The sequence below is a fragment of the Crocodylus siamensis genome, chromosome 1 (assembly GCF_052110815.1).
Source record: "Crocodylus siamensis isolate JL-2025a chromosome 1, ASM5211081v1, whole genome shotgun sequence".
Taxonomy (NCBI): Eukaryota; Metazoa; Chordata; order Crocodylia; family Crocodylidae; genus Crocodylus; species Crocodylus siamensis.
The window spans coordinates 118,500,413-118,526,056 of NC_143395.1; the positions used below are offsets into that span (position 1 = coordinate 118,500,413).

The 25,644-nt window shown below is 44.9% G+C and overlaps 1 protein-coding gene across 7 annotated transcripts in view; it reads left to right on the plus strand.

The window, feature by feature from the left end:
- Positions 1 to 25,644, plus strand: part of MTHFD1L (methylenetetrahydrofolate dehydrogenase (NADP+ dependent) 1 like) — a 276,590-nt gene that overhangs the window by 150,894 nt on the left and 100,052 nt on the right. For all 7 annotated transcript variants that reach the window (XM_090041346.1, XM_090041382.1, XM_090041366.1 and 4 more), the window contains 4 exons: positions 1,865 to 2,004; positions 8,049 to 8,090; positions 10,963 to 11,063; positions 11,733 to 11,910. In XM_090041346.1, coding sequence (XP_089897472.1) covers positions 1,865 to 2,004; positions 8,049 to 8,090; positions 10,963 to 11,063; positions 11,733 to 11,910 — 461 coding nt within the window. The remainder of the gene's footprint in view (positions 1 to 1,864; positions 2,005 to 8,048; positions 8,091 to 10,962; positions 11,064 to 11,732; positions 11,911 to 25,644) is intronic.

Below are 25,644 nucleotides of genomic sequence, written 5' to 3' on the forward strand. Positions count from 1 at the left end.
AGTGGCAACAACCTCCTTAAAGAATCTAGAAAATGAGGAAAGCAAGATCAAATGGAAAACAATCTTTCCTGATTTACATCTAGCCTTCTCAACAAAGTTTACAGTTTAAGAGACATGAGAGTTGAATCAAGTTTTAAGTTAGTTGGCTCTGCTTGACTGAAACATCTTTTTCTTTTAGAATTCAGTCTTTATTTTCTGTGTAGTAGATTATGCTTTACCATTCTTCTACTTAATTGTTAGTAGAAGATTGTACTTCTACAATCTTTGATTGGTTAATTGATTGATTGGTTAATTGGGTCTTGGAATGGCATGCCCTGGGAGGGAGATGCTCTCATTTTGAATACATGCTCCAGCAGTTTTGAAAGAATCGCAGTGTTAGGATGATATGTTTTGTTTTGCATTAGAACGAGCAATTTAACTATTTAAGTACTTGTATTGTTGTTTGCCTCCATCTGACCAAATTCCAGTTCTGCTATTTACATTAAATACACGTACTGGTGACAAGAAATAAAAATGTAACATTCAGGTCATCTTTTATGACTGTGTGAACATTAGTTATTCCAAATGGCTTTTTAATTTTTGTATTGTGGTGTGCTTCTGGTAGCACTGGTCAGAGAAGATAATTTCCACCTCACAAAAATATGTGAATTTCAGGGGGACGGGGATGGACACAAACTCGTCATTTAATCTCATAGATAATATGTAAAATAAATGGGTTTTTGAAAATCCATTTTGCGAGAACCACATTTTTCTGGCTTGCTTCTTAGGTAGGCAGCTGCCCAGGAAATCAGCCATCCACAAGAGCCATCTGCCTAGAATGCTGGTGAACTTTGGCTACTAGGAAATCTTGATTTTTGTAGCAGTCCATTGGGCAGGCTGTCAGAGGTGGATCCCTTGAAATGGTCAGCCCCATAGGCAATTAACAGGGATTTGGGGATCCTGGTTTGGGAGTCCTGCAGGTGTGCTACCATAAAGAGGCTGGGATTCCATGGAATGGGCTGGCCTGCCTGGTTTCCATCAACAGTTTCAATGGAACTGAATCAAATCAAATCAGTATTTTCTGGCAGAAAATTGGTCCCCTGGCAAATTTTTTGACCAGTTTGAGTTTTAAGTTATTGCTTTGTTACTGGTCATGTGCTTGTGCAAAAAAGAAAGTTTGTAGCCTATTTTAACTGGAATTGGAGAATGAGCTTCTTTTGAAGCAGCTAATATGATACATTTTGAGCAAACTGGTATATGTGACTTTAGATGTTCTGTTCTTTGATATTCTAATTGCATAATATTATTATTATTATTATAGCTATTCAGTATTCTGTTTACTTAGACATTGTTAGAGACATACATGATAATTTTAAATACTTGTTATTTTGAACTGGTAATTGCATCTCTATTTTGGAAAATCTATTGGTGACCCATGCATCTCTGATAAGTATCATAACTTTCCTAGACCTTGGAGGCTTTTGGTCTGATATTTGATACCATGCATGTCCAGGAGGATTATGAAAGAGTGAATAACACAAGGATTATATATACATTTGGGGTTACTTAAAGCATTTTGGATGTACTTAAGTTCACTACAGTAGTTATAATGAAAAACCAGTTGCTAGTAAAAGATCTCAGTTATGAGAAATGGTTCTTTATATCTAGTCCTCTCTGGCATATTGGACATAATCTGGGGAAAAAAATTATTGTACGTAACTGGTTGTTGTGAACAAAGATCACTTGCATAAATGGAACTCCTCTAACAAAATGTTTTTGAAAAACAAATGCTGAGGTATCTTTAAAAATGGACATTACACTAGAATAAAGCAGAAGCATCCCTTGCCTTCAGCTAATGATTTATTTTCCTTTTAATGTTTAACAGTAACTGAAGCTGGTTTTGGTGCTGATATTGGGATGGAAAAATTCTTCAACATTAAATGCAGAGCTTCTGGCTTGATTCCCAATGTGGTTGTGCTTGTTGCTACCATAAGGGCTTTGAAGATGCATGGAGGTGGGCCCAGTGTAAGTTTCTGCACCTTTTTGTAACACAAAATAGCATTGGAGCTGCATATAAACATCTTTCTTTTTTAAATAGTTGATATTGCTTTTCATGCAAGCAGCAACTCAGAAATTCTCTTCCTTCACAGCTGTTCATTCTAGCATCGTCCGTGGAGGTTAAAGGGAGCAGCCAAAGGAGCAAGGATTATATAGCTATGAAGATGTCCTAAATCTTAGAAAAGAGAGTAAAGTTTGTTTACAGAAAAAAACAACTTAAAAAAATTATTTGCCATGTTTCTTAAAATAATGTTTTGTAAATACTAGTATTATGAATTTGTAAAGAAACAAACTCTCCAGGTCTTGATATCTGCTTAACTGCTGAGAAGGAAAGCAAAGTTCATATTTCATTGCATGTGTGGAAGGGACTTAAGGTCTCTTGGTAGGTGGAACGCTTGTGACCTTTGCCACTGAAGTGGTGGAAACTCTCATTTTCCATTTTTCCACCCACAAGAACACCTCTTTCTTCCCCCTTCTGCTACCTCTTAAAATAGTGAAAAAAATTTCTCACTTCATTGCAATGAACAGCACCTGTGGCCTTTTGCACTCTCAGTTCAAGATCAGGGTCAGATCTTGGAGACTGCTAATCCTAGAAACATTCCCCACTTATTTGGGCCGAAGCAGGAGCACTAGTGTATGTTAATGGCACTGTAACCAGGCAAAGATACTGAAAGGCTAAATGTATGCTTCTGCTGCTCCACCCCGGCAATTTTGAGAGGATCGGATGCTGCCAGGGAAACACGATTTCTATAGAGCCTCATAATGGGGAAAAATTCCAGAGCTGTTTCTGCAGCCACAAAACTGTGGAATGCACAGAGCCTTCCTTATAACTAATCATCTCAGACCTAAAGCTGAGCTTTTCCTTTTGTTCAGACCTTTCAATGCCAAACACATTCAAAATATTGTCACTGCAATATTATCTTTCTGTTTCTTCTCACTCAACCTAGGCAGCTTTTATCTTCTGGCATGCTATTCCTGTGTATGTTCCAGGGTTGGTACAGAAAAATTATTATTCAGCCTAGCGACGAGTTTTTAAATCTGCCCTTTATACCTATGTGTTTGTTTTATATGTAAAGTGACCACATGTCCTAGCTTAGCCAGTCATAGGCCATCCCAGCCAGTTGGCTAAAATTTGGATGGCTGTTTTCCATGGACTGCCCCCAGGCTCAGTCCCTCCAGGTCTCCTACCCAGCTGCCTGGTCTACCCCTTCCCCCAGCCCTGCTCTGCTGCTCTCTGCCCATTCTTGTGCCACCGAGATGCTAAGCACCTTGTCGTGAGTGCCCCACGTTCTTGCCCAGAACCGCAGGAGAGAGGCCATGGGTCACCGCAGTGCACGTTGCTTTCTGGACACAGCCCAGTGGCCCTGGGGTCTTCGCTAGGGCTCATCCCCTGCCCATCTTGCTTCCTGCAGTGACAGCTTGCACAGTGCTTTGGGATCCCTCCCTCTCCTTGCAGTGTGCATGTGCCTGTGTATAGCTGTTGAGTGGGTGTGTGTGGATGTTGTACCAATGGGTGTGCCACTTCTTCCCCCATCCTGGATTTCCTTCAAAATAATATAGCAGCTTGAGGTCATTTTGCCTAGTCCTGTCCCCCTATGGTAATGGAGAAAAGCCCTTCTTTATTCTCCCTCAAATTGCCCCTCATTTGATAGCTGTTATGAAATCTCCCCTCAGTTTTTTCTGCAGGCTAAATAACCCTAGTTCTTTTAGCCTTTCCTCATAAGCAGTTTCCTGGTTTTCTCTGATTAAAAATGGCAAATTCTCTGATTAAAAACCCCAAATCCGTGATAAAAAATTAAAGGCCCCCCACAGCCCCTCCCCCCAGCGCTGCTGGTGCCCTGCACTCCCCCCCACAGTCTCAACAGCCCTCCTGATGCCCCTTGCAACAGCCCCCCAGACCTACTGATATGCAGATGCAGACACTGACACCCACCCCAGCAGGTAAGTATGTGTAGGGGGAAAGGGAAGGTGCTGGGGGGTGGATCAAGAAGGGTGTGTGTGTGTCCCTGTGCCTACTCCAAGGAGCAGGGCCTGGGGGTGAAGACAGGGGTGCCACTCTATGGGCCGCACACATGCTGGCCAGCCTGACAGGAGGTTCACACATGGAGGCCACCACTGCAACTCTGCCACTGCACCCTGCACTACCATCCCACGGCCCCCTGAATGGCTTTGTGGGCAAGTGGTGCAGGGGCGCAGCAGTGCAGTGGCAGCCACCATGTGTGGGCCCCATATGTGCCACCCAGCTGGGGGGGTGAAACAGGGGGCTTGCATGCAACCGGCTACAAGGCTCCATGGTGGTGTGGGGTGGTGGTGGCTGCGTGCAGGGTGGGGGGGCTTTGCAGGCAAGCACTGCCTCTGCAGAGTCATGCCCTTCGCCCCTGGATCCTAGAGGTAAATGGAGCTTGGGGATGTAGTGCAGGGCTGGGGAAGATGGTTGGGGGCTGAGGGAGTGGGGGGTGCTGCTGGCCCCAGACAGCACATTGCAACTGGGAGCAGGGCCGGGGGTGAGGGCAGAGGTGCCCCTCAGCAGGGGGGCTTTGCAGGCAAGCAGTGCGGGGCACGTGTGGTGGTGCCGGCTTGCTGCCACGGTGAGGGATGGGGGTGCAGCGTGAGGGCTCATGCGGCGACTGCTGCTGCTTACCTGGAGCACCGTGACAACAGTGACAGCTGCTGCCTACAAAACCTCTCACTGCCGCCACAGAGCTGTGCCTGGAGCTGTACGACCTACCGCTTGGAGGCAGTGGCAGTGTGGTGGTGGCCAGGCGGCACAGCCATCCCCACCATCACCCCATGCAGTGCCACTGCCATCAGCCACCCAGCTCCAAGCACGGCTTGGCAACACCAGCAGGAGGTTTTGTAGGCAGTGGCCATCACTGCCGCTGTGGCGCTGCAGGTAAGTGGCAGCAGCCACCGTGTGCAAGCCCAAGCCCCATGCCCCCATTCCTCACCATGGCTGCAGAGCTGGCCATGGAGTTGAGCCCCAGCTGCATGCCAGCCTCCCCCTCCCCCCGGCAGGCGGCCGGGCAGCATGTGTGCAACCCACACATGGCGGGCACCACCACACTGCGCCCCACATCACTTTCTCTCACCCCCTGGCCCTGCTCCCAGCTGCTATGTGCCACCCAGGGCTGGCAGCACCCCCACTCCTCAGCCCCAACCATCTTCCCCAGCCCTACTCCACAGCCCCACTTACCTCTGTGCTCCAGGGGCGAAGGGCAAGTCTGAGCCTGAGCCCGCCTTGGCAGCCTCAGAGGCTCAGGCCCTGCCTGCCCTTCTCCCTCTCCCTCCCACTCCAGGCAGGGCTGGGGGTTTCCTGCCCTTTTTGCAATCAGTTCTTGCAGGCTGGAGCTGTGCCAGCCTGCAAGAGCTCTTTGCAAAAGCAGAGAATCCATGGATTTCTCTGCTAAAAAGGGAAATCCACATTTTCTCCAATAAAAACAGGGGATCAATGGTTTTCTCTGTTTTTCTGTGGGAAACGGAAAGCCCCAATTCCTGCTCATAAGTCTTGCCTCCCAGGCTTGCTAATAATTTTTTTTTGTTTTTCTCCAGACATTTTCCAAATTGTCCACATCCTTCTTGCTACTTTGCTGGTACTAGCAAAAACTAGACACAGTACTCCAGATGAAGCTACACCAGTGTTGACTATAGCAGAAGACTCCTCAAATTTTTTTTGGTCCTTGCACTCTCATTTCAGTCCCAAGGACTAACATGGAGCAGTCTTTGGGGCACCTTTGGCTTGCAGTTGCCCACAGACATTAATGGTCATTCACCTTTCTGCTGTGGGGTAACCTTTCTGCTGTGGGGTAACCTTTCTGCTGTGGGGTAACCTTTCCTTGCCAAGTTTGGAGGTGTCCTTTTGACCTGGTGTAAAGGACTGGAGAGGATCTTATTCCCTGGCTTTCACAAAGTCCCAAAAGGATTAAATTAGGGCAAATTGCATGACTTCCCTAAAGTATTTTACTGACATACAAAACTGTTTACCCCCATGTATCTGAAGAAATGTATATACTGATATGTACCTGAATATAGGCAAAAGGTTTTATTCCCCCAATCAGCATGGGGGGGGGCAGTTCCTCATCTTATATTCACATATGAAGTGGAGCAGGGAACAGGGAGCTGCTGCAGCTGTGATTCTGGCCCTGAACTGAGGTCAGGCCCAGAGTCAGCCTCCTGCCTCCTCTCTGTTTCCCCTCTGCAGCTTCTGTCCCCCCACCCAATCTCTTCCCTTCCCTCCCCCTTACTGTCAGGTGCAGCTCAGCTCTGCTGCAGCTGGAGTCTCTCCTGAGCACCAAGTCCATGGAAACTTTTTTTGGCTGCTTGGCCTAGGAGACTACAGGGTGGGACCCCTGTCAAGGGGCAGGGCTACTCTTGCGGCCCTCAACAGCTCACCAAAACTCATTACGGGGCCTTCCAACCTAAATAATTGCCTACCACTAGTATAGGGCATCAAAAAGTTTTCTTACTCCCATGCATGGTGACCAAAAATAGTTGCAGAGGACATTCTAAAAAATAATGAGCTTTTTAAAGAATGTTTCTTTTATATGTGGCTTTCCATTGCCATTTTGGCATGATTATATTTCTGTTCTGTAGAAATCTGGAATGATATATTAGGAGTTTTATACACAGTAATATATTTTTAAGCAGTAATGTTATATCAGATGGGGCTGGGTAGAAAATTCTAAACTGTTTATCTACTGAAAAATAATCCTATAAAATGGCATCAGTCTATTCAACGTTCAGCTTTCACTACCAGTACATTTTGTTCATTGTGTGCATCCTGCACTCTCAGCCTAGAATTTCAAAGGCCTCGCTAATTCTGATGTCTGATTTTTAGCCTCACTAATTCTGATGTCTGAGTTTAGCATTTGCCACCAGAAAAATCAGGTTGTGTAATCAGAACTTGGTCCAGGACAGAAGAGAAACTATCCCTTTTTCTTTTAGCTATATTGGCATTGCAGTGCAAATTCAGATGGACATTTGCAAGTGAAATACTTGTACCTTACATTGGACACCAAAATCAGTATATGAGGATTTGAAATACACAGTAAACTCTTTTCTTGAGTAAGAAGGTACCATTAATAAGTAGTAATTTCCTAACCGTAACTGTCAGGGATTTCTTAGTGAAAAACAAATGAGCTGCTGTTATGCTAGACAGACTAGTAAAACACTTATGTTTCTCTTTGGAGAGAGTGATAAATGGTACCATTGATCACAAACTGGGGTTTGTTTGTGGCTATGGGAATTTCTAAGAAAGTGGAAGAAGTGTTTCTGGGATGGGGCAATACAGGTGTTCAAACTGCAACCACTCCCTCTCCTCTTCCCTCTGAAGCTTCACTAGATTGGGGTGATCCAAGTGTAGGGATCTGTGGCTGCTCCACTTCTCCCAGTGGGGAGCAGGGAAAGACTCCTCTCACCTTCCCCACACTGGGGAACCCCAGATTAGGAAATGGCAGGGCCACTACCACCTCTGTTTTTGTTCTGGTTTCTGGGAGCTGAGCAGAGGGAGCAACAGGGAAAAAACCCAGACCAGACCAGGCTGCTCATCTCCCCTCACCTCACAGATCAGTCTAGAAGGGGAAGAGAGTAAGCCCCCGGGTCATTTTCCAATGTCAGCAAAGTGGTAAGGAGCATTGCCCCCCCTGTTCCCCTCCCCTCTTGAACCGGACTGGGAGAAGAACATAGAGGCATTCATTCTTGCAAGGGAGATCATCTAGGTGTCAACCTGGAAGATCTTTCTGTTGGGGTATGGGGCATATTTCCGCTAGGAGAAATGGCTTGTACGCTACTAGGTTCTACTGGGAGAACAGGGATTCCCCTGGTAGCAGCATAACACCTATACATGGCCATTCTTTTTGCACAGCTATAACTTGCTCTGAAAGTAAATCTGTCGTCATGCATTGGTCTTTGACCATGGGTATACAATAAGAAAAGTAAAGTTGTCATCTCCTGACTGTTGAAGTAGCAGCAACTGTTGTTAGATCAATGGTAATTTTACCTGTTAATGATTTCAGGTAACTGCTGGTGCCCCTCTGAAGAAAGAATACACAGAAGAGGTAAGAGCAGTTAATATAAAACATAATCTACCTTTAAAAAAAAAAAAAAAAGTCATGTAATTGCCATTACTTTTGCCAGCTCTAAAATAAGAGGAGACTGGACAGGTCCCAAATTCAGAAACACCTACAATAGATGCAACAAGTGGTCCTAAACAGACTTTTTAGTGTAAATAAAAATAAATTCCAAAATTATGCACATGAAGGGGAAAAGCTTTCTATTTACTGGGATGTGTGGGTTGGATGTAACATTACAATAAGAAAACAGTATTAGTATCCTGTTACAAAGGTCATGTAATAACATTGAGTATTATTCCATCCTAGTTAGTTTAGTAGAGTATCTGTCCCAACATAGTTTGAAGTAGTTTTTTTGTTCTGTCTGAGGTAGTTTAAGTGTTAGGTGCTTAGAAAGGAATCAAATGGCATTTTAATTAAATGTTAACTTATCTGAAATGCACATTTTTTTTGTTTCAGGTTAAAATCTAACTTTTTCACTTAAAGGAAAACAATTGCACTTTTTTACTTAAAGCAAAACACTTCGCACCAATTGCTAACTACAGTGGAAATGTTGGAGAGATTATTAACTTCATGAGTTTCAGCAACTGAAACTAGATCTTGGACTATTGTATGGATTCATGTTGTAACCAAAATGGTCCCTGAAGGAGTCTACTTGTATCATTGCTGTATGAAAGAAGACTCTTATCTGTTGACATCTCTAAGTCAATGTTCACTTCTTCCTTTAAAACAGTGCTGCTCAAGTTCTTGTCCCCACCAACCAGATGAATGTCGTGAAGCCAGTCTGCAGGCTGGGTTGAGCTCTGTGCTGCTCCTACCGGGCCTTGCATGCCAGTACTGGGCCCTGCATATGCCCAATTTAGCATTCAGGGCTGCAGCCTTATGGGGCTCCCCCTGAATCCGTAGGAATCCTCTTGGGTCAAATGACATGGTGCTTGGGGCCAGATTTGCTCTGTGGACCAGGATTTGAGCACCTCTGCTTTAATGCAGTTGCTAAGAACAGTTGTTACAATTCTGGTATATATTGGGTATGTTCATTTAAAAGGTATTTTTTCTGAAGGTATTTTGTGTTTTGAGAGCAGAAGTTAGTTCCAAATGCTGAGATCCTTTAGGACAGGGTTGTCAAAGCTATCAGTCACAGGTCAAATCTATCCCATGGAGCCCTGTCATCTGGCCCCTGGTGCTGCCTGTGGGTCTTGGCTTAATCGCCCCAAGCACCTGTGCACAGTGCCTGCTCCAGTATGCTTTGGCTCTGTGCCAGATCTAGAGACATGTCCTCAAGTGGCCACTGCACGCCTATAGGGCCAAATGAGTTCAATAGATCTGCTTGAGGATTTAAATAGTTGAAATTATGGAACTCCTTCTGTTTCCATTTACCTTGACATTTCTAAGTAAAGTGAAAATATATTTGTCAGAAAGTAGTAGTACTGTATTTAAATAACTGTAAACATAGAACCAGTGTGCCAAGAATAGCATTGTCTATATTAACTGTTCACAAGAAACGCAAGGACCCACTGTGTTCAAGCATCATAAATGAATGATCAGAAAGACTGAAACATTTGGAGGTTTTTTAATTCATAAAAAATCAAGTGTTCTGTCCAGTCTTGAGTGTCAAGAAAATAAGCCTTATTCTCAGTGTAAGGTTTAAGCATGATTCAAGCAGAGCATGATACACCTAGTTTTTAAACATGTGTTCTAAAACAGGTATTTTTTCCCCTTGTTAACAAAAAATCGTTATGGTAGAGCATTTGTCATGTAATAATACTTAGTTCTTAATAGAGCTTTTCATCAGTAAATCTTAAAGTAATATAGTTGCAGAAGCTTTAAAAATGAATGGTTTATGGCTAAAGTAACTTGCAAAACACAGTGGGAAAATTCCTAGTCGGCTGCATTTCCCATGGGAAATCAGTATATGGCCTTGACAAAGCCTAAAGGCTCTGAGATGCACTGAAAAATGCAAGTCCCCTGGACTGCATGTGTATTTATTAGTGAAAATATTTGTTTATATGTATATGTGAATGAGCAGATACATTGTTTGGAAGGCTTGCCTGTTGTTCTGAAGTTTCCAAAGTTTGTGAGTCCTGTAAACTACAGTACTTGATTCCCCTTCCACTGTCATCAGTAGAAATTTTCTGTTCACTTCAGTGGGAGCTGGAGTCGGCCATCAGTTTGGGAAGCTTTTAATATATGAGGATTTATAACTTAGTAAAATGCTCAATTTAATGTTGTCTTGCAGGTTCAGTGGTATTGCTCCCAGGACTTTGATTGGAATAAATTCTTCCTGCTTTTGAGACTGGGAAAGGAAAGAAATGGCTTTTCCATCTCCAGATTGGTCCTCCAGGGACCTGCTGAATAGAACATCCAGAGAGGAAAAATATGAACCAATATTAATCCTCTGCTGTAAAGCTGCAGCATGTCTTTATTGAGCTGTATTACCATGTAATTCCTTTAGGTGGAGCCACGGGTTAGAGTAGGGGAAAACAGTCAACAGTCCACACCATTGCCAGTGTCTTGTGTCAACCAGCCACCAGACAGTTCTGGCATCTTATTTATTGACTAGCAGCCAGTCAGCAGCAGGACTGTCTTGCTTTTGTCCCAGAAATGAGCAGTCTGGCAATAGTAAAATGAGCAATCTGCTCAAACTTAAAAGTTCTGTACCCTGCTTAGTTATATGATGTGGTTGTCCCCGTTGGAATAAAAATTATATAAGTGAAGGCATCCTATATGAAGCCCATTTAAAGGTTACCTGTAACTCAAAAATAATATCCAACCCTGTTGTGTTTGATTTAATTTCTGGGAACTTCTTTGGCTAGACAAGTTTTAATTCATCATGTCATTATGTTTTTGTTTAATTATCCAGAATCTCCAGCTGGTAGCTGATGGGTGCTGTAATCTACAGAAGCAAATTCAAATTGCTCAGCTCTTTGGAGTTCCTGTTGTGGTTGCTCTAAATGTCTTCAAGTAAGTCTGTCCTTTACTTATTTGTGTAGATTTTACTCAGGTTTATGGCTTTAGCAGTAGATATAAACACAGTACACTGTGGTTTACTACTTCATCTCCTATTCATATCTATTAAATGGGAGAGCAAGTGAAGATCCAGAAGCTTAATCAATTTTGCTTTCTTTACTTTATCATTTAAGTTATAAACATTTTACTCAGTGTGTCCCAATTAAACATTTCCTGTTTACTCCTTAAAATATTGTTATATTATAACATTTGGAATCTACAGCACTACATTTTTATCACTCACCTGACTTGTTTTAAAAATCAAGCAACAATGGCATGGCTAGAGTTCCCTAAAGAAAGAGGGAGAATTTGGCTATGGATTTCCAGGAAGGTTATCTCATGGCAGGGGCCAGGATTCATTTAACTTCTCGTTCTTCCTTACAGCTGTAAAGGTTTGAAAAACCTGTTTCCTGCAAAAGTTTTTTCAGATTTCTTAATTCTGCCTAATGGTATTGCATGTGATTTTTATTACTAATTTAAATCCATCATATTAGCACTTTAAACTGCGGTTTGTAGAAATGATTTGCTCATTTCGTGATTAACGGTATAAAGCAGCTAAATAAAGAAGTGCATATGGTGGGAAGAAATTAATAAAATGATTAAATAAAACTGTTTCATTGACAGAACTGATTCCCATGCTGAGATTGATTTAGTCTGTGAGATTGCAAAGCAGTCTGGAGCATTTGACGCACTGCCCTGCAAACATTGGTCAGCTGGTGGTAAAGGAGCAGTGGAATTAGCTCAGGCTGTGAGAAAAGCTGCAAATCAGAAAAACAACTTCAGATTTCTTTATAACTTGGAGGTAAGATAATTTAAAGAAAAAACATAGAAGCAGTATTTTCAGGTGCAAAACAGAACAGTTAATACAACAAGAGTGTATAGCAAATATTTAAAAGCAGGTGCTTGTTAGGTTTAATAAAATGACAAAAATTAAAGATAGGCCTATTACTCTGTCATCTGATTAGTCACTCATGTTCAAGAAAGGTAGGTTCAAATGGATCAGGTGGAGAGAAGGATCATCTTAAGTCAGTCAGGGGAATGATGAGCTTATCGTACAAGAAAGGATTTAGAAGAGCTTGGCAGAGTATGATATGATAGCACTGTATAATTGCATCATTAGGCTAAGCACTGGGGAGGGCAAAGAGCTATTTCAAACTGAGGGGCAATGCTGGCAGAAAAGCGTATGGGTATAAATTGACAATGGCTATGTATTAGAGGAAGGTTTCTAACCATCTGAGCAGTGAAGATGTGGAATAGTCCTTTAATAAGAGTAGCGGGGCTAAAAAGTGAACTGCTTTAAAAATGGAATTTGGTCAGTTTATGAAAAGATTATGTGATGTGACTGTTTGTGATAGCAGGCAGCAGAACTTGACAGTTCAAAAGGTCCTTTCCAGTTCTGTTCCTAATAAGACATGTCAGGCAGTCAAAACTATAGGTGACACTGCCAGTTCTGCCTGTAATGACTTGGCTGTATTCAGAGTGCTTGATGCTTCATTTCTCATCTACATCAGGAAAGTGGCCCTGTTCTTGATTGGCCAGGGAATTTGTTCTGGCTTGTTTCTCTGGAGTTTTTGCCTCTCCTATTTATCTCTCCCTTTGTTTTTCTCATTCCAGTGCCTTTGTCACTCCCTGTCCCTCTTCTCCTTCCCTTAGCTAAGCTCATATTGTTATAATTCTCTCCTCCACTTGTCCTCGTTTCATTTCTCTTTCTCCCACACCACCTTCCAGTCCACTGCTAGTTCCAATAGCAGTAGTACACCTAACTCCTGTTAGTGGTAGATGCTTCATTTACCCGGACAGACACTGTACTAAGATGTCCTATGAGAATTTAAATGCTACAGCATTTCTTCAGTGTCACTCACTGATGTCATATTTTTACCGACTCAAAAATAAACCATCAATATATTTAAGTGTGACTATTTAATGAGAAATGCTGGAAATAGAAAATCTAATTTCATGTTTTTTATGTAATAAGATAAAAAGTATATTTCCTTTTAGAAAAATGCAGTGTTCAGAGTATCAGTTTCCACATTACACACACACACAGCATGTTAGGACTTGATGAATCCCATATTTAAGCCCCATTGTTACTATGTTGAATTTTTGCTATTTAATTAATATTCTTGTGGTATCAGTATTTTTTTAGTAAATGGGTAGAAAGTATTGACAGTGGGTGAACACTCCTTGTCCCCATGGAAGAACAAAATGGGATTGAGTTCTCTCAACCTACAGGGATTGAGTTCTACAGGAACTGGCCGAGGTCATTGCGGGACCCCTGGCGCGGCTCTATGAGCACTCGTGGTGCTCTGGTGAGGTGCCGGAGGACTGGAAGAGGGCCAATGTGGTCCCTATCTTCAAAAAGGGAAAAAAAGAGGACCCGGGAAATTACAGGCCAGTTAGTCTTACCTCAATCCCGGGTAAGCTCTTTGAAAAAATTATCCTGGCACACATCCAGGAGGGCCTTGCGGGGGAATGCATGCTCAGGGGCAACCAACATGGGTTCATCAGTGGCAGGTCTTGTCAGACCAACCTGGTGGCCTTTTACGATCAGGTCACCAAATCATTAGACGCAGGGGTTGCTGTGGATGTAGTCTTTTTGGACTTCCGGAAGGCTTTCGACACTGTCTCTCACCCTGTCCTCATCAAAAAGCTGGGAGACTGTGGTGTCGATGCCCACACGGTCAAATGGGTCGCCAACTGGTTGGAGGGCCGCACTCAGAGGGTGGTAGTGGATGGGTTCTTCTCGACCTGGAAGGATGTGGGCAGTGGGGTTCCACAGGGCTCGGTCCTCGGGCCCGCACTGTTCAACATCTTCATCAGTGACTTGGATGAGGGGGTAGAAAGCACCCTGTTCAAGTTTGCTGATGACACTAAGATGTGGGGGGATGTGGGTGCACTAGAAGGGTGCAATAGGCTACAAGCTGACCTTGACAGGTTGCAATGGTGGGCGGATGAGAATAGGATGGGGTTTAACACTGATAAGTGCAAGTTGTTGCACATGGGGAAGAAGAACCGGCACCACACTTACAGGTTGGGGAACTCCCCTCTTGCCAGCACGGAGACGGAAAAGGATCTTGGAGTCGTCATTGACTCCACGATGAACATGGGCCAGCAGTGTGGGGAGGCAGTCAAGAAGGCCAACCGTACCCTGTCATGCATCCACAGATGCATCTCGAGCAGGTCCAGGGAGGTGATCCTCCCCCTCTATGCGGCACTGGTCAGGCCGCAGCTGGAGTACTGCGTCCAGTTCTGGGTGCCACACTTCAAGAGGGACATGGACAATATGGAAAGAGTTCAGAGGAGGGCCACTCGTATGATCAGGGGTCAGCAGGGCAGGCCTTATGAGGAGAGGCTACGGGACCTGAACCTGTTTAGCCTCCACAAGAGAAGGTTAAGGGGGGACCTTGTGGCCTGCTACAAACTGGTCAGGGGGGATCAGCAGGTATTGGGGGAGTCCCTGTTCCCCCGTGCGCTGCCAGGAGTGACCAGGAATAACGGTCACAAACTGGCGGAGGGTAAGTTTAGATTAGATATTAGGAGGCGCTACTTCACAGTCAGGGCGGCTAGGGCCTGAAACCGGCTTCCAGGGGAAGTGGTGCAGGCTCCTAGCCTGGGGATTTTTAAAAGGAAGTTAGATGAGCACCTTGCCGGGGTCATCTGACCCCGGTGCTCTTTCCTGCTAAGGCAGGGGGTCGGACTAGATGATCTACCTAGGTCCCTTCCGACTCTAGCTACTACGAAACTATGAAACCTCCTTTGCAACTATGTCTTGTAGTGCTGTGTTTCATTTGCAGGATGATCATAGTACATATGGAATGAATCATGCCTTTACAGCACCTTAGCACCCCACCACTTAACAAATACAAATATTATGAACCACCCAAAAAAATGTTAAACTTATGTAAAAAGGTACGCCTTAGGTCAGTGAAAGCAGGGTAATGCAGAGTTCAGGCTTTTGTTTCATTCCTGTTATGCCGAGTGTGGGAACTGCAGGCCTTTAGGATGATGATAGGATGGTTCTGGGGGTGAACTGATAGAGATTTTGGGGGCTGATACCTATAGCCGATTTTTAAGAAGGCATATTGGTCAATACCAATCCGATTTCCGATACAGCTGCGTGCAGCTGGTAAGCCTGTTACGGTAGAAGAAGAAGGGCGTGAGGAGATGGATCAACACCCCCTCCAGTGAGGGATGGACACTGGCAGGCGCTGCCCAGCCAGGGTGGGGCAGGGCATGGGACTGAACGACGTCTCATTGTGGGGGGGGCGGCTTCTGCCACTGCTTACACCCTGAGAGGGCACTGTGGTGGGAGGTGCCCCCAGATCTGCACGGGGTGGGGCGGGCAGGCTGGAGCTGGGGCTGCATTGGACTCTTCTTGGCGGGGGCTTGGCTTAGATTGGGTGGCAGCAGCGCTGGGAGGGGTGCTATGGAGGGGCTTGCAGCCACCTCGGATTTCACTTCCCCATGTCCCCCCACCTCCTAGCGCTGCTGGCTCTTTCCAGCGCATGGGTGAAGGCAGGACGTTGAGCTGGGTGGCTGGTGGCAGGACTGGGAGGATACAGCAAAATTTGGGGTGGCTGCAGCCCCCTCCATAGCCAAACCCCAAGCGCTGCTGCCACCTGCCCCAAGCCCAGCCCCCACTGAGAAGAGCCCAGCACAGCCCCAGCTCCAGCCCACAGCCGCAGCCCTCCCACTCCACCACTGGGGTGCAAGTAGCAGCAGGAGCTGCCCTGTCCGACAAGCTGCAGCTTAGTCCCATGCCCTGCCCCACCCCAACTGGGCAGCGCCAACCCCTGCCCCCTTCCTCCCTCTCCATGGGGGGACCATTGATCTGCCCCCACACACACCCTTTCCTTCCCCCTTCCCCTTCCACCACAACAGACTTACCAGCTGCATGCAGCTCTCCATGCTGCGAGGCTGTGCTCCTCACTGCCTATGTGCTGTGCTGCAGCTATGTACACACATGGGCATTTATTGGCCAAATTATTGGCTGCATTGGGCCAATTTCCAATACAGCCAATTTTCTTTATATTGGTACTGATCCGATATTGGACTGATGTATTGGTGCACCTCTAGATGCTGCTGCCACTTGAACAGTGTGTCAGATCAACCAGACTGATTTGCAGAGGTGTTGGAGATGGCACCTCTGACTTGGGACAGTCAGCAGACTTAGCAAAATAAGAAAGAGGATGGTTGAACAATGGAAAGTAAGCTAGTTCTAAAGACTAAACTCTTTTGTTCAGCAAAAGAAACTGGTATTTCACCATTACAGGAGGTGTATATAGTATGCAGATGTAGAAAAGTGGGAACTGAAATGTTCTTGGTATCATTCTGTTTTTCTGCCTCAGCATTATCCTAAAGGGGCTGGGACACCAGGGAGGTTGAGTATCCAGTCCCATTCCATCCATGGGCTTACCAGAGACTGCCAAATTAATTCAGCATTTTGAATTTGTCAGGGGAGTGTGTTGTTTGGATGGTGGTATTATTTTTCTGTTCTGTTTCTGTGTTTTTATTTAAGACAGGGATTCTCAGCCAGGGTGCTGATGTAAGGTGTGTAAGGAGATAAGCAGGTATGAGAAGACAAGTACAGGCTCAGGTTTATCCCTGCATAGCCATTGTATTGCCCCCACTGCCAGCCCCCTCTGCAAGGAGGTGTAGGCACTGTAATAAATATATTAGTTTTTGAGATGGTGGCTCAATTCATGAAAGTTACTGAGCAATGGAATGTCTCAAGCCTAAAGTTGAGAACCACTGGTTTAAGGACTGAGGGAGGAGGGTAGGGTTGTGGAAGAAAGTTAAGGATGTTGCAGTTAAGGATCCACTTATTCCTCTCCTTACCTCTGGGATTACTTTTTCTCTTTTGGCCAATTGCTACTTGTGAATGCCTCTCATTTCCATTGGTCTGGAGAGCTGAAGCACCAAGTTTACTTTCAAGTCTACATAAAGACATAACTCCCAATAGGCCAGACTATGCAGCAAGAATTTAAAAGCCACAGCAGATTCATTCAGCATCTTGATGTTTCATTCAAAGCAAAAGCATGGCCTTGAGTCATGTGGAAAAAACCCCCCAAAACTATAAATTCAACTATGTTAGGTCTTATTTTCCCTTTATAAAATGAAACAAAAGGTGGTAATAAAATGTGTTTAGGTGTTAATGAATTGTGTGTCTAATTAGGGAAATGGAACCAGCTGAACTTTATGCCTTTGGAGTCTCTCCAAATGGCACGTGTGTAGCTTTACAGTACTTTCACATCATGTGTTCAGTTTTACATATACAAAAAAAAATGCTGGTTTCAGATGGCATCTACATAGTATATGAGCTGAACAGACTATTTGCAGGATAGAATGATGTGTGTCATGGTACCTGGTAAGAACCCAGATGTAGTTACTCCAGTTTACGTGTGTGTGTGTGTGTGTGTGTGTGTGTGTGTGTATACAGATATAAAATAGCTTGTTTCTCAGGTTCCACTAGAGATGTCTGTAAACAGATTGCTTTAAATGTTACTCCCTCTTCCTACCCTCAGTGGTTGTTGTTTGCTTAAAATAATTTGATCCTAGCAATTATTCTGGCATCTGGCACTAAGCTAACAAATACTTTTTGAGATCTAATACAAACAAGTAAATTAGTGCTAGGTGAGTACAATAAATGTCAAGCATATTTGGAGGATGGTGTAAAAAATAGCTGCGTACTGTTTTTGAGAGCACAGGTGTATGTGACATGAACACCTACGTTTTGGGTATCCAGGACAAGAAATAGCCTATAACAAATTATCCCGAAGGTGCTGTCATCTTGGAAGTGTAGGAAGGAGGTTTACAAAGATAGAACATGCCATAAAACACTTGTAATATTAGAGATTACACTTGAGGAAACTAGAAAAAGTGAAAAAAAAAGAAAAAACAAAAGTGAGTTGAGTTTTTTGAATGATGGACTTTAGGGGGTCATAATGTAGCTTAACATATTATTAGCAGTACTTGTAATAAATATTGTATTAGCATATGGTTTTTATACAAAGTTTTGTCCCTATTCCACACACTAATCCATCTTACTTCATTTTTGGTTGGTTTCCTGTTGAATGTATATATATTTTTTTGGTAGTTAGAGAATGAGGAAGTTGGGTAAAAGGGCTTCTGAACCCTATATGAATCAATCTGTACGTCATTGTGTTTTTAAAAATATACATTTGGCACATATGGAAAATATCAACTCTTATCAGTGTAGACTTCCTTTCTGGGTTCACTTTTCTTGAAGTATGAGTTTTTAAATTGCAGCAGAAAGCTATTACTCAAAATAAGCTGACTGATCTATTAAAAGTAAGCTTAGATAACAGGGAAGTGGGGAAGGAGATGGAAGCACATGCTTCCCCTTCCCAAATTTTCCCAGCTTCAGTGGATAATGTGCTCCTTTCAAAAAAGTGCCTTGTCCCAGGAATACATGCCCAGTGAAGTATCTTTCTGCTGCTGCTGCCCCATGAAGTGAACCTTTGTGTTGACAGATTTGAAAATTCTGAGTGTAGTTTCCCTCCTGCTACACTAAGTTTTCTCTGCTACCTTCAACACAACCTTTCAGTCAGAGATGAGAGCACACTGGTTTGACTCAAGGCAAGCACTGTCTACTCTGCTGGATGTGGTATTCCATCCATCCATGTAAGCGGAGCACAGTGAGCGAGTATATCAGCAGGAAGGACAAGGCAATCGCAACTGGAAAGGAGATGAGAATGGAGAGAGAAGTGACTAGTACAAATGGAAGGGGGAACAGGTCACAGAAACAGCCCATCTGGCTAGTCATACAGATTTAACAGCTTCTCCTCTTTAAAGAATCAAGTAAGTTAAAACTGACATGCCTGACAAAAAGTGCAGACTGCATGACTTGCACTACAGGGGAAATCTAAATTACAGAAGGTGAGGGGGATCCAAGTAGAAAGGAAGAGGGAACAGCTGCTTTAGCACTGCAACATTTTCGTATTGCTTATGTTGTTTCTCACATTTTTACCAGTTTCCTGTCTTCATGTGGCATCACACTGATGCAGATATTTCCATGTCATGCTGTAGAGTCTACTGCAGAGACGGTTAAGAATATTTCCAGTGTTTTGTGTCGCCAGCTTTCAGAGGGCAGAGGACAATTTCATCAGAATCAGGACTGTCCTGTGACAATCAGGTGGAATAACAGCTCAGAGTGAGGGTTTAAAACAATTAGAACCTCCAGCATCTGTATTTTTTTTTTCATTCTCTCCTAGGTGACCATCCTGTATAGCAAATCAGGAACCCCTTGGCTTCACAGTTAGCTTCGTAAACTGGACTAGGTCTCCAGGCTCCTTTACTTCTCAGCAGGCTACCCATTGCACCCTCTTTATTGTGATTGGCCCCACTTCAAACAGAAGAAGGGTAGCACTGCAACTAGGAAGAGTACAGAGAATTAGCCAGCAATGAGAAAACTGTAGGCAGCGGCTCTGCATGCTTTATTTCTTCTGATGTCTGTCACTAACCACCTCAGGAAGGAGAAAGGGCAGATGAATGCAGTCAAATAACTGAGGGTGGAGGTGAATAAAATAATAACATGACCTTTGGAGGAGTAGTGGGACAGGCGCAAAGATGGTTACAGCTGCCTTGGGCTTAGGGCAGCCCTGCATTGCCTCTGTAATTGTGATTAATAGAGAGAAGGGAAAAGAGGTAGTGAAGAGAGAGAGTGTAGAGGGAAAGAAGGGAGGAAACAGCTAGAAAAGTGAGAGTAGTATAGAGGTACAGAATGTGGAAGTGTAGGACCTAGCAAGCGAGAAAACATTTTTATTAAAGGTAGGTAGGTTTCTAGGAGTCTGGCTTGAAAGTACAGTAAAGGAGTTGGGATGTGGAGGAATAGCCATGAGGACTTTTTTTATATGGAGACTCAGGGGGTAGGGGGGAGGTTGCTAGGGCTGTGCGAAACAGCACCATTCCGTTTCAATTTGAGTTTTTAGGTTTCGACAGAACAGCATTTCGTTTTGAATTTCATTTCAATTTGAAACTGCTGTTCTGTTTCGTTTTGTTGAAACTATGAGGCTGTTCAATGTTTCACCTTCATGCTATAATGGGGAAGTTCGAAACAGCCTCTTTCATCCAGCAGGCAGAGGGAGGGCTGCGGGGACTGTGCCAGTCCTCCTGGGGCTGCGGGCCCCTGATCTGCCAGCCAGTTGAGGGAGGGAAGCTGGGTGCTGTCGCCTGGGACGGGGGAGCTGGGGAAGGGAACTAAGTCCGATCGCTCAGTTCCCCTCTCCAGCACTAGACTGGGCTCAGAAAAGGAACTCAGTCCAGCTGGGTTGAGTTGCCTTCCTCAGCCCAATTGCAGCACTTCCCGGCTGAGCTACATAGGGCTGCAGAACCGTTGGGAGTGCAGCCCTGGTTCTCCCCCATCTCCCACCACCTGGCTACTGGCTACTTTGAAACTAAAAACATTTTGAAACTTTCGAAACGTTTCAACTAGCCTCGTTTTGTTTTGAGGCTATTTTGAAGCCCTTGGTTTCAAATTGATTTAGCTGTTTTGAGCTTGAAATGAGTCAAAATGGTGTTGAATCGGAACAGCTGGTGAAATTTTGCACAGCCCTAGTTTTTGCCTTCCTCTGTAGCAGGTGGTGTGGTCTTCTGTTTGGGACCTTTGGAGAATATATTGACAGCATTTTACAGAAGCAGGGCATTAGCTGCTGTGGCTTCCCTGCTTTGTGTGTGACAGGTTTGGGCAGATAGTCTTGTATAGAATTTAAATTATGGTTTGTATGGAATGGTTTCAATAGGGATGATCCTGCCTTGGGCAGGTCAGTGGACTAGATGATCTCTGGAGGTCCCTTTCAGCCCCACTTCACTATGACTGTTTTTGACACTTGGTTTTCATTCTGAAAAAGTAGGGCAGAGGAAAGTTGGGACAAAGGGTAAATGTGATGTCCTTTTCTCTCTCTGCCAACCTCCTTGCAGCTTTGTGTTCAGAGTTCTACTGTTGTATCTTCTCCCTACTTGTCTGTCTGCTGTTTGTCTGTCTGCCTTTGTCTTGCCTGTTATCTAGTTTATTGAGTCCTCTGTGGCAAGTAAGGGTCTTTGTGTTAAAGTGCTATGTACTGTGAGACACTGAATCCAGGTAGACAGCCTCAGGTACTGTCACCATAGAAATAAAAAATAATAATCTGTCCCCTTCCCACCCCCATCCCATTGATCCTTCTGCCCCCCAGCTGCACCCACTGAAATATTACCTCATCCATGGAGGGTGACCACTTTTCAATCTAAAAGCCAAGCTACATGATTCTCTGCCTCTCCTATTTGATTAGTGGAGCCATATTTCAGCACAGCCACATTAAAGAAAAAATTCAATTCCCACATAGCAGTATTGGCCCCCTATAGAGATCTGAGTTCAAGTCAAATGTAGTTGTCTTTCACACTGAATCATGCATTTTGAGGTTGGAAGTTATCTTTGTTCTCTTTCTCCTCCGTTTGCTTTTTCTGAGTTAGGGCTTGACAGCATGGCAATTTTGTTTGCTTTTATTAAATATTTTCTCATTCTTTGCATGAAGCAATTTACTTAGACATAGTTGGCATTTGGATGTTGGAGAGAAGAGAATAAATCTAACACTGCAGGCTTACTTGTTGATTCATGAACGTTTAACTTGATTATATGTGCTTTTCCACAAATTAAAAAACAAAATCTATCCTGTGCCAAGAAGAGAGGCAAGAGAAGTGCAGTCGATTTGGGGATAATCCTGTCAACCACAGACCTTCTGGAACCAGGCTGCACAGATGAGATTTAAAAAAAAGCATACTTATTGAAGTACAGAGGGGAAAACTCAAAGAAATAAAACCTGAAACATGCAGAGTCAGCTATTATTTTAGCACCACACTATCACTCCACAGCACCTTCAGCTGTACTATCATCAGGTGTGTTCACTTGGCAGTGTTCCTGACCAGAAAAGTGAAAGATGGATAAAGACCATTTCACTTAGTAGAGAGATTGTTATTATTATTTTGTCCAGTGCATGAGTAAGTACAAAAAGAAAGTCCCAAGCTTTGGGTAACTTTTAGAATTTTTTAAAACCCAGGCTATATAACAAAAATAAATCCAATGACCTGTTTTCATAGTTTCTAGGGTCAGAAGGGACCTGAGCAGATCATCTAGTCCAACCCCCTGCCATGGCAGGAAAGAGTACTGGGGTCCAACAACCCCAGCAAGGTGTTCATCTAACCTCCTCTTAAAAACCCCCAGGGTAGGAGCCTGCACCACTTCTCTTGGAAGTTGGTTCCAGACCCTAGCCGCCCGTAAAGTAGCGCCTCCTGATATCTAACCTAAACCTACCCTTTGCCAGCTTGTGACCGTTATTCCTGGTCACTCCTGGCAGTGCTCGGGGGAACAGTGACTCCCCCAGTGCCTGCTGATCCCCCCTGACTAGTTTATAACAGGCCACGAGATCCCCCCATCAGCCTTCTCTTTTGGCAGCTGAACAGGTTCAGGTCCCATAGCCTCTCCACATAGGGCCTGCCCTGTTGTCCCCTGATCATACGAGTGGCCCTCCACTGGACCCTCTTCATGCTGTCGACATCCCTCTTGAAGTGTCGTGCCCAGAACTGGACACAGTACTCCAACTGGGACCTGACCAGTGCCACATAGAGGGGGAGGATCACCTCTTTAGACCTGCTCGAGATGCATCTGTGGATGCATGCCAAGGTGCAGTTGGCCTTCCTAACTGCCTCCCCACGCTGCCGGCCCATGTTCCCCAACCTGTAGGTATGGTGCCGATTGTTCTTCCCCAGGTGCAGCACTTTGCACTTGTTGCTGTTGAATCCCATCCTATTCTCATCCGCCCACCCTTGTAACCTGTCTAGATCTGATTGTAGCCTGTTGCTTCCTTCTAGTGTGCCCATGTCCCCCCACATCTTAGTGTCATTAGCAAATTTGAACAGGGTGCTTTTTACCCCCTCATCCAAATAGCTGATGAAGATGTTGAGCAGTGCGGGCCTGAGGACCGAGCCCTGCAGAACCCCGCTGCCCACGTCCTTCCAGGTTGAGAAGGACCCATCCACTACCACCCTCTGGGTGCGGCCCTCCAGCCAGTTGGCGACCCATTTGACTGTGTGGGTGTCTACACCACAGCCCCCCAGTTTCTTAATTAGAACAGGGTGAGAGAGAGTATCAAAAGCCTTCCGGAAGTCCAGGAAGACTATGTCCCTGCATCTAATGATCTGGTGATCTGATCGTAAAAGGCCACCAGGTTGGTCTGACAGGACCTGCCACTGATGAACCTATGTTGGTTGCCCCTAAGCATGCAATCCCCTGCTGGCCCCTTCTGGATGTGTGCCAGAATAATTTTCTCGAACAGCTTGCCTAGGATCAAGGTAAGACTAACTGGCCTATAGTTTCCCGGGTCCTCCTTCCTGCCTTTTTTGAGGATGGGAACCACATTGGCCCTCTTCCAGTCCTCCGGCACCACTCCTGAGCACCACGAGTGCTCATAAAGCCGTGCCAGGGGTCTTGCAATGACCTCGGCCAATTCCTTTAGAACTCTAGGGTGGAGATCATCCAGACCGGCTGACTTGAATACATCCAGCCCCTACAGAAGCTCCCTAACTAAATCCTTGCTAACCCTTGGCCCAGGTGTGCTTCCCCCGGGGCCTGAGGAGGGCTCAGGATGGAGGTGGCTGTTCTGGTCCCTGCTTAGGAAGACGGAGGCAAAGAAATCGTTAAACATGTTAGCTTTGCCGTCTGGTGTGATGACCAAATTTCCTAACGCATCCTGCAAGGGCTTCACGTTACCCGGGACCTTCTTTTTACCCCCTATGTATTTAAAAAAGGACTTCTTATTGTCCTTAATCTGGGAAGCTACTCCCAGTTCCATCTCTGCCTTGGCCTTTCTAACTACCCCCCTACATCCCTGAGCAACTGCAGAATAGTCCTCCCTGGTGATGACCCCTTCTTTCCATTAGGTGTAAGCCTCCTTTTTAGCAAGGAGACATTCCCGGATGCTTTTGGTGAGCCACGGAGGCTTGTGTGCTTTCCTGCTCCCTTTGATCGTGGTTGGGATTACCTTCTTTTGGGCTTGTAGGATCGTCTCCTTAAGGAGCGACCACTCTCCTTGGACACCTGGCTCCCTCCCCTCCGGGACCTCAGTGCTTCTCCAACTATCCTCCTTAGCTCGCTGAAGTTTGCCCTCCTAAAATCTAGGACCGCTGCATTGCATGCCTTTGCCACCTTGCGCTGGATGGTGAATTCCAGCAGGCGATGATCGCTGTCGCCCAGGTGGTCGAGCACCCGCAGCCCCCTCACCAGGTCATCACCCATGGCCAGCACTAGGTCCAACAAGACATCTCCCCTGGTGGGGCTGTGCACCTCCTGGGTTAGATGGAGGTCCTGCACTCTGGCCAAGAACCTACGTGAGCATTCAGACCAGGCTGACTGTTCTTCCCAGCAGATGTCCGGGAAATTCAGGTCCCCCGTGACTACCACATCCTTGGCCTTCACTACCTCTGTGAGCTGACCCAAGAATTCCTGGTCAAGCTCTTCTCCCTGGTTGGGAGGTCTGTAGTAGACTCCCACGGTTAAGTCCCTTTCCCCTCGACTGCCTTGTACTCTAACCCAAAGCACTTCAGAGTGCCCCTCCCCTGACTCCTTGCCAATTGACGAGGATGTGTATTCCTCCTTAATGTAGAGTGCCATGCCCCCACCTCTCTCTCCTATCCTGTCCCTCTTGTACAGCCTATAGCCCTTGACATTCACCACCCAATCATGTGTTGGGTCTGACCACATTTCCATGATCCCCACTATGTCTGGGCTGGTGTCATCACATCATAATAATAAACTGACCAAAAGATTACAAATCGACAACTGATCTAAGTCAAGTGTATGAAGTGCTTGAACTGCCAAACTTTAAAACAAGAAATAATGTGACATGGAGGCTTTGGCATCTAATTCACGGGTGTCTAGAAAGCTTCTCTGAGCAAATGGCATCAGTTCCTTCAAAATAAGTTTCCTTAAAGAATAAAAAAGAAAATTGCCTTCAATTTCTGTTCCTTATTGTGGTGAATAAATGGCTTTAAAAACAGAGATGGGAGATGGATAAAGTAGTAGAGATACATTTACCCTTCCAGCAATCTCTCAGGTTGGATAAAAGGACAAAAATAAATTGCAGAATGCTCTTTCTATCTTCTTCCAGAAGCTAGAGAGAGTGAATGGTCTTCAAATCTCTTAGCTACAGTATGAAACAAAAGATAGACGTCTTGGGCAAGGTCCAGGACAATTCCCTGGTAAAAATCCCACAATCTTCTCACCTTTCTTATCAGTTGAGGTCTGGAGTTGGGGTTTTACTGAAGTGTTTCTCAGGACATCAGGGAACCCACAGATGCTTGCCTCTTGTAACAGTCATAATATGCTTCATCTCTGACGCATGGTAAAGTTTCTAGGTGTTACATGGAAGCGAGGGGGCAAGTGTTACCAGTGAATATGCAAGTTGGTGAAGAGGAGAGACTGATATATGTCCTCCATTGAGACAGATGAAGGAAGGGGATTTTGATGAGAAGAGAAAAGTGGAGGGAG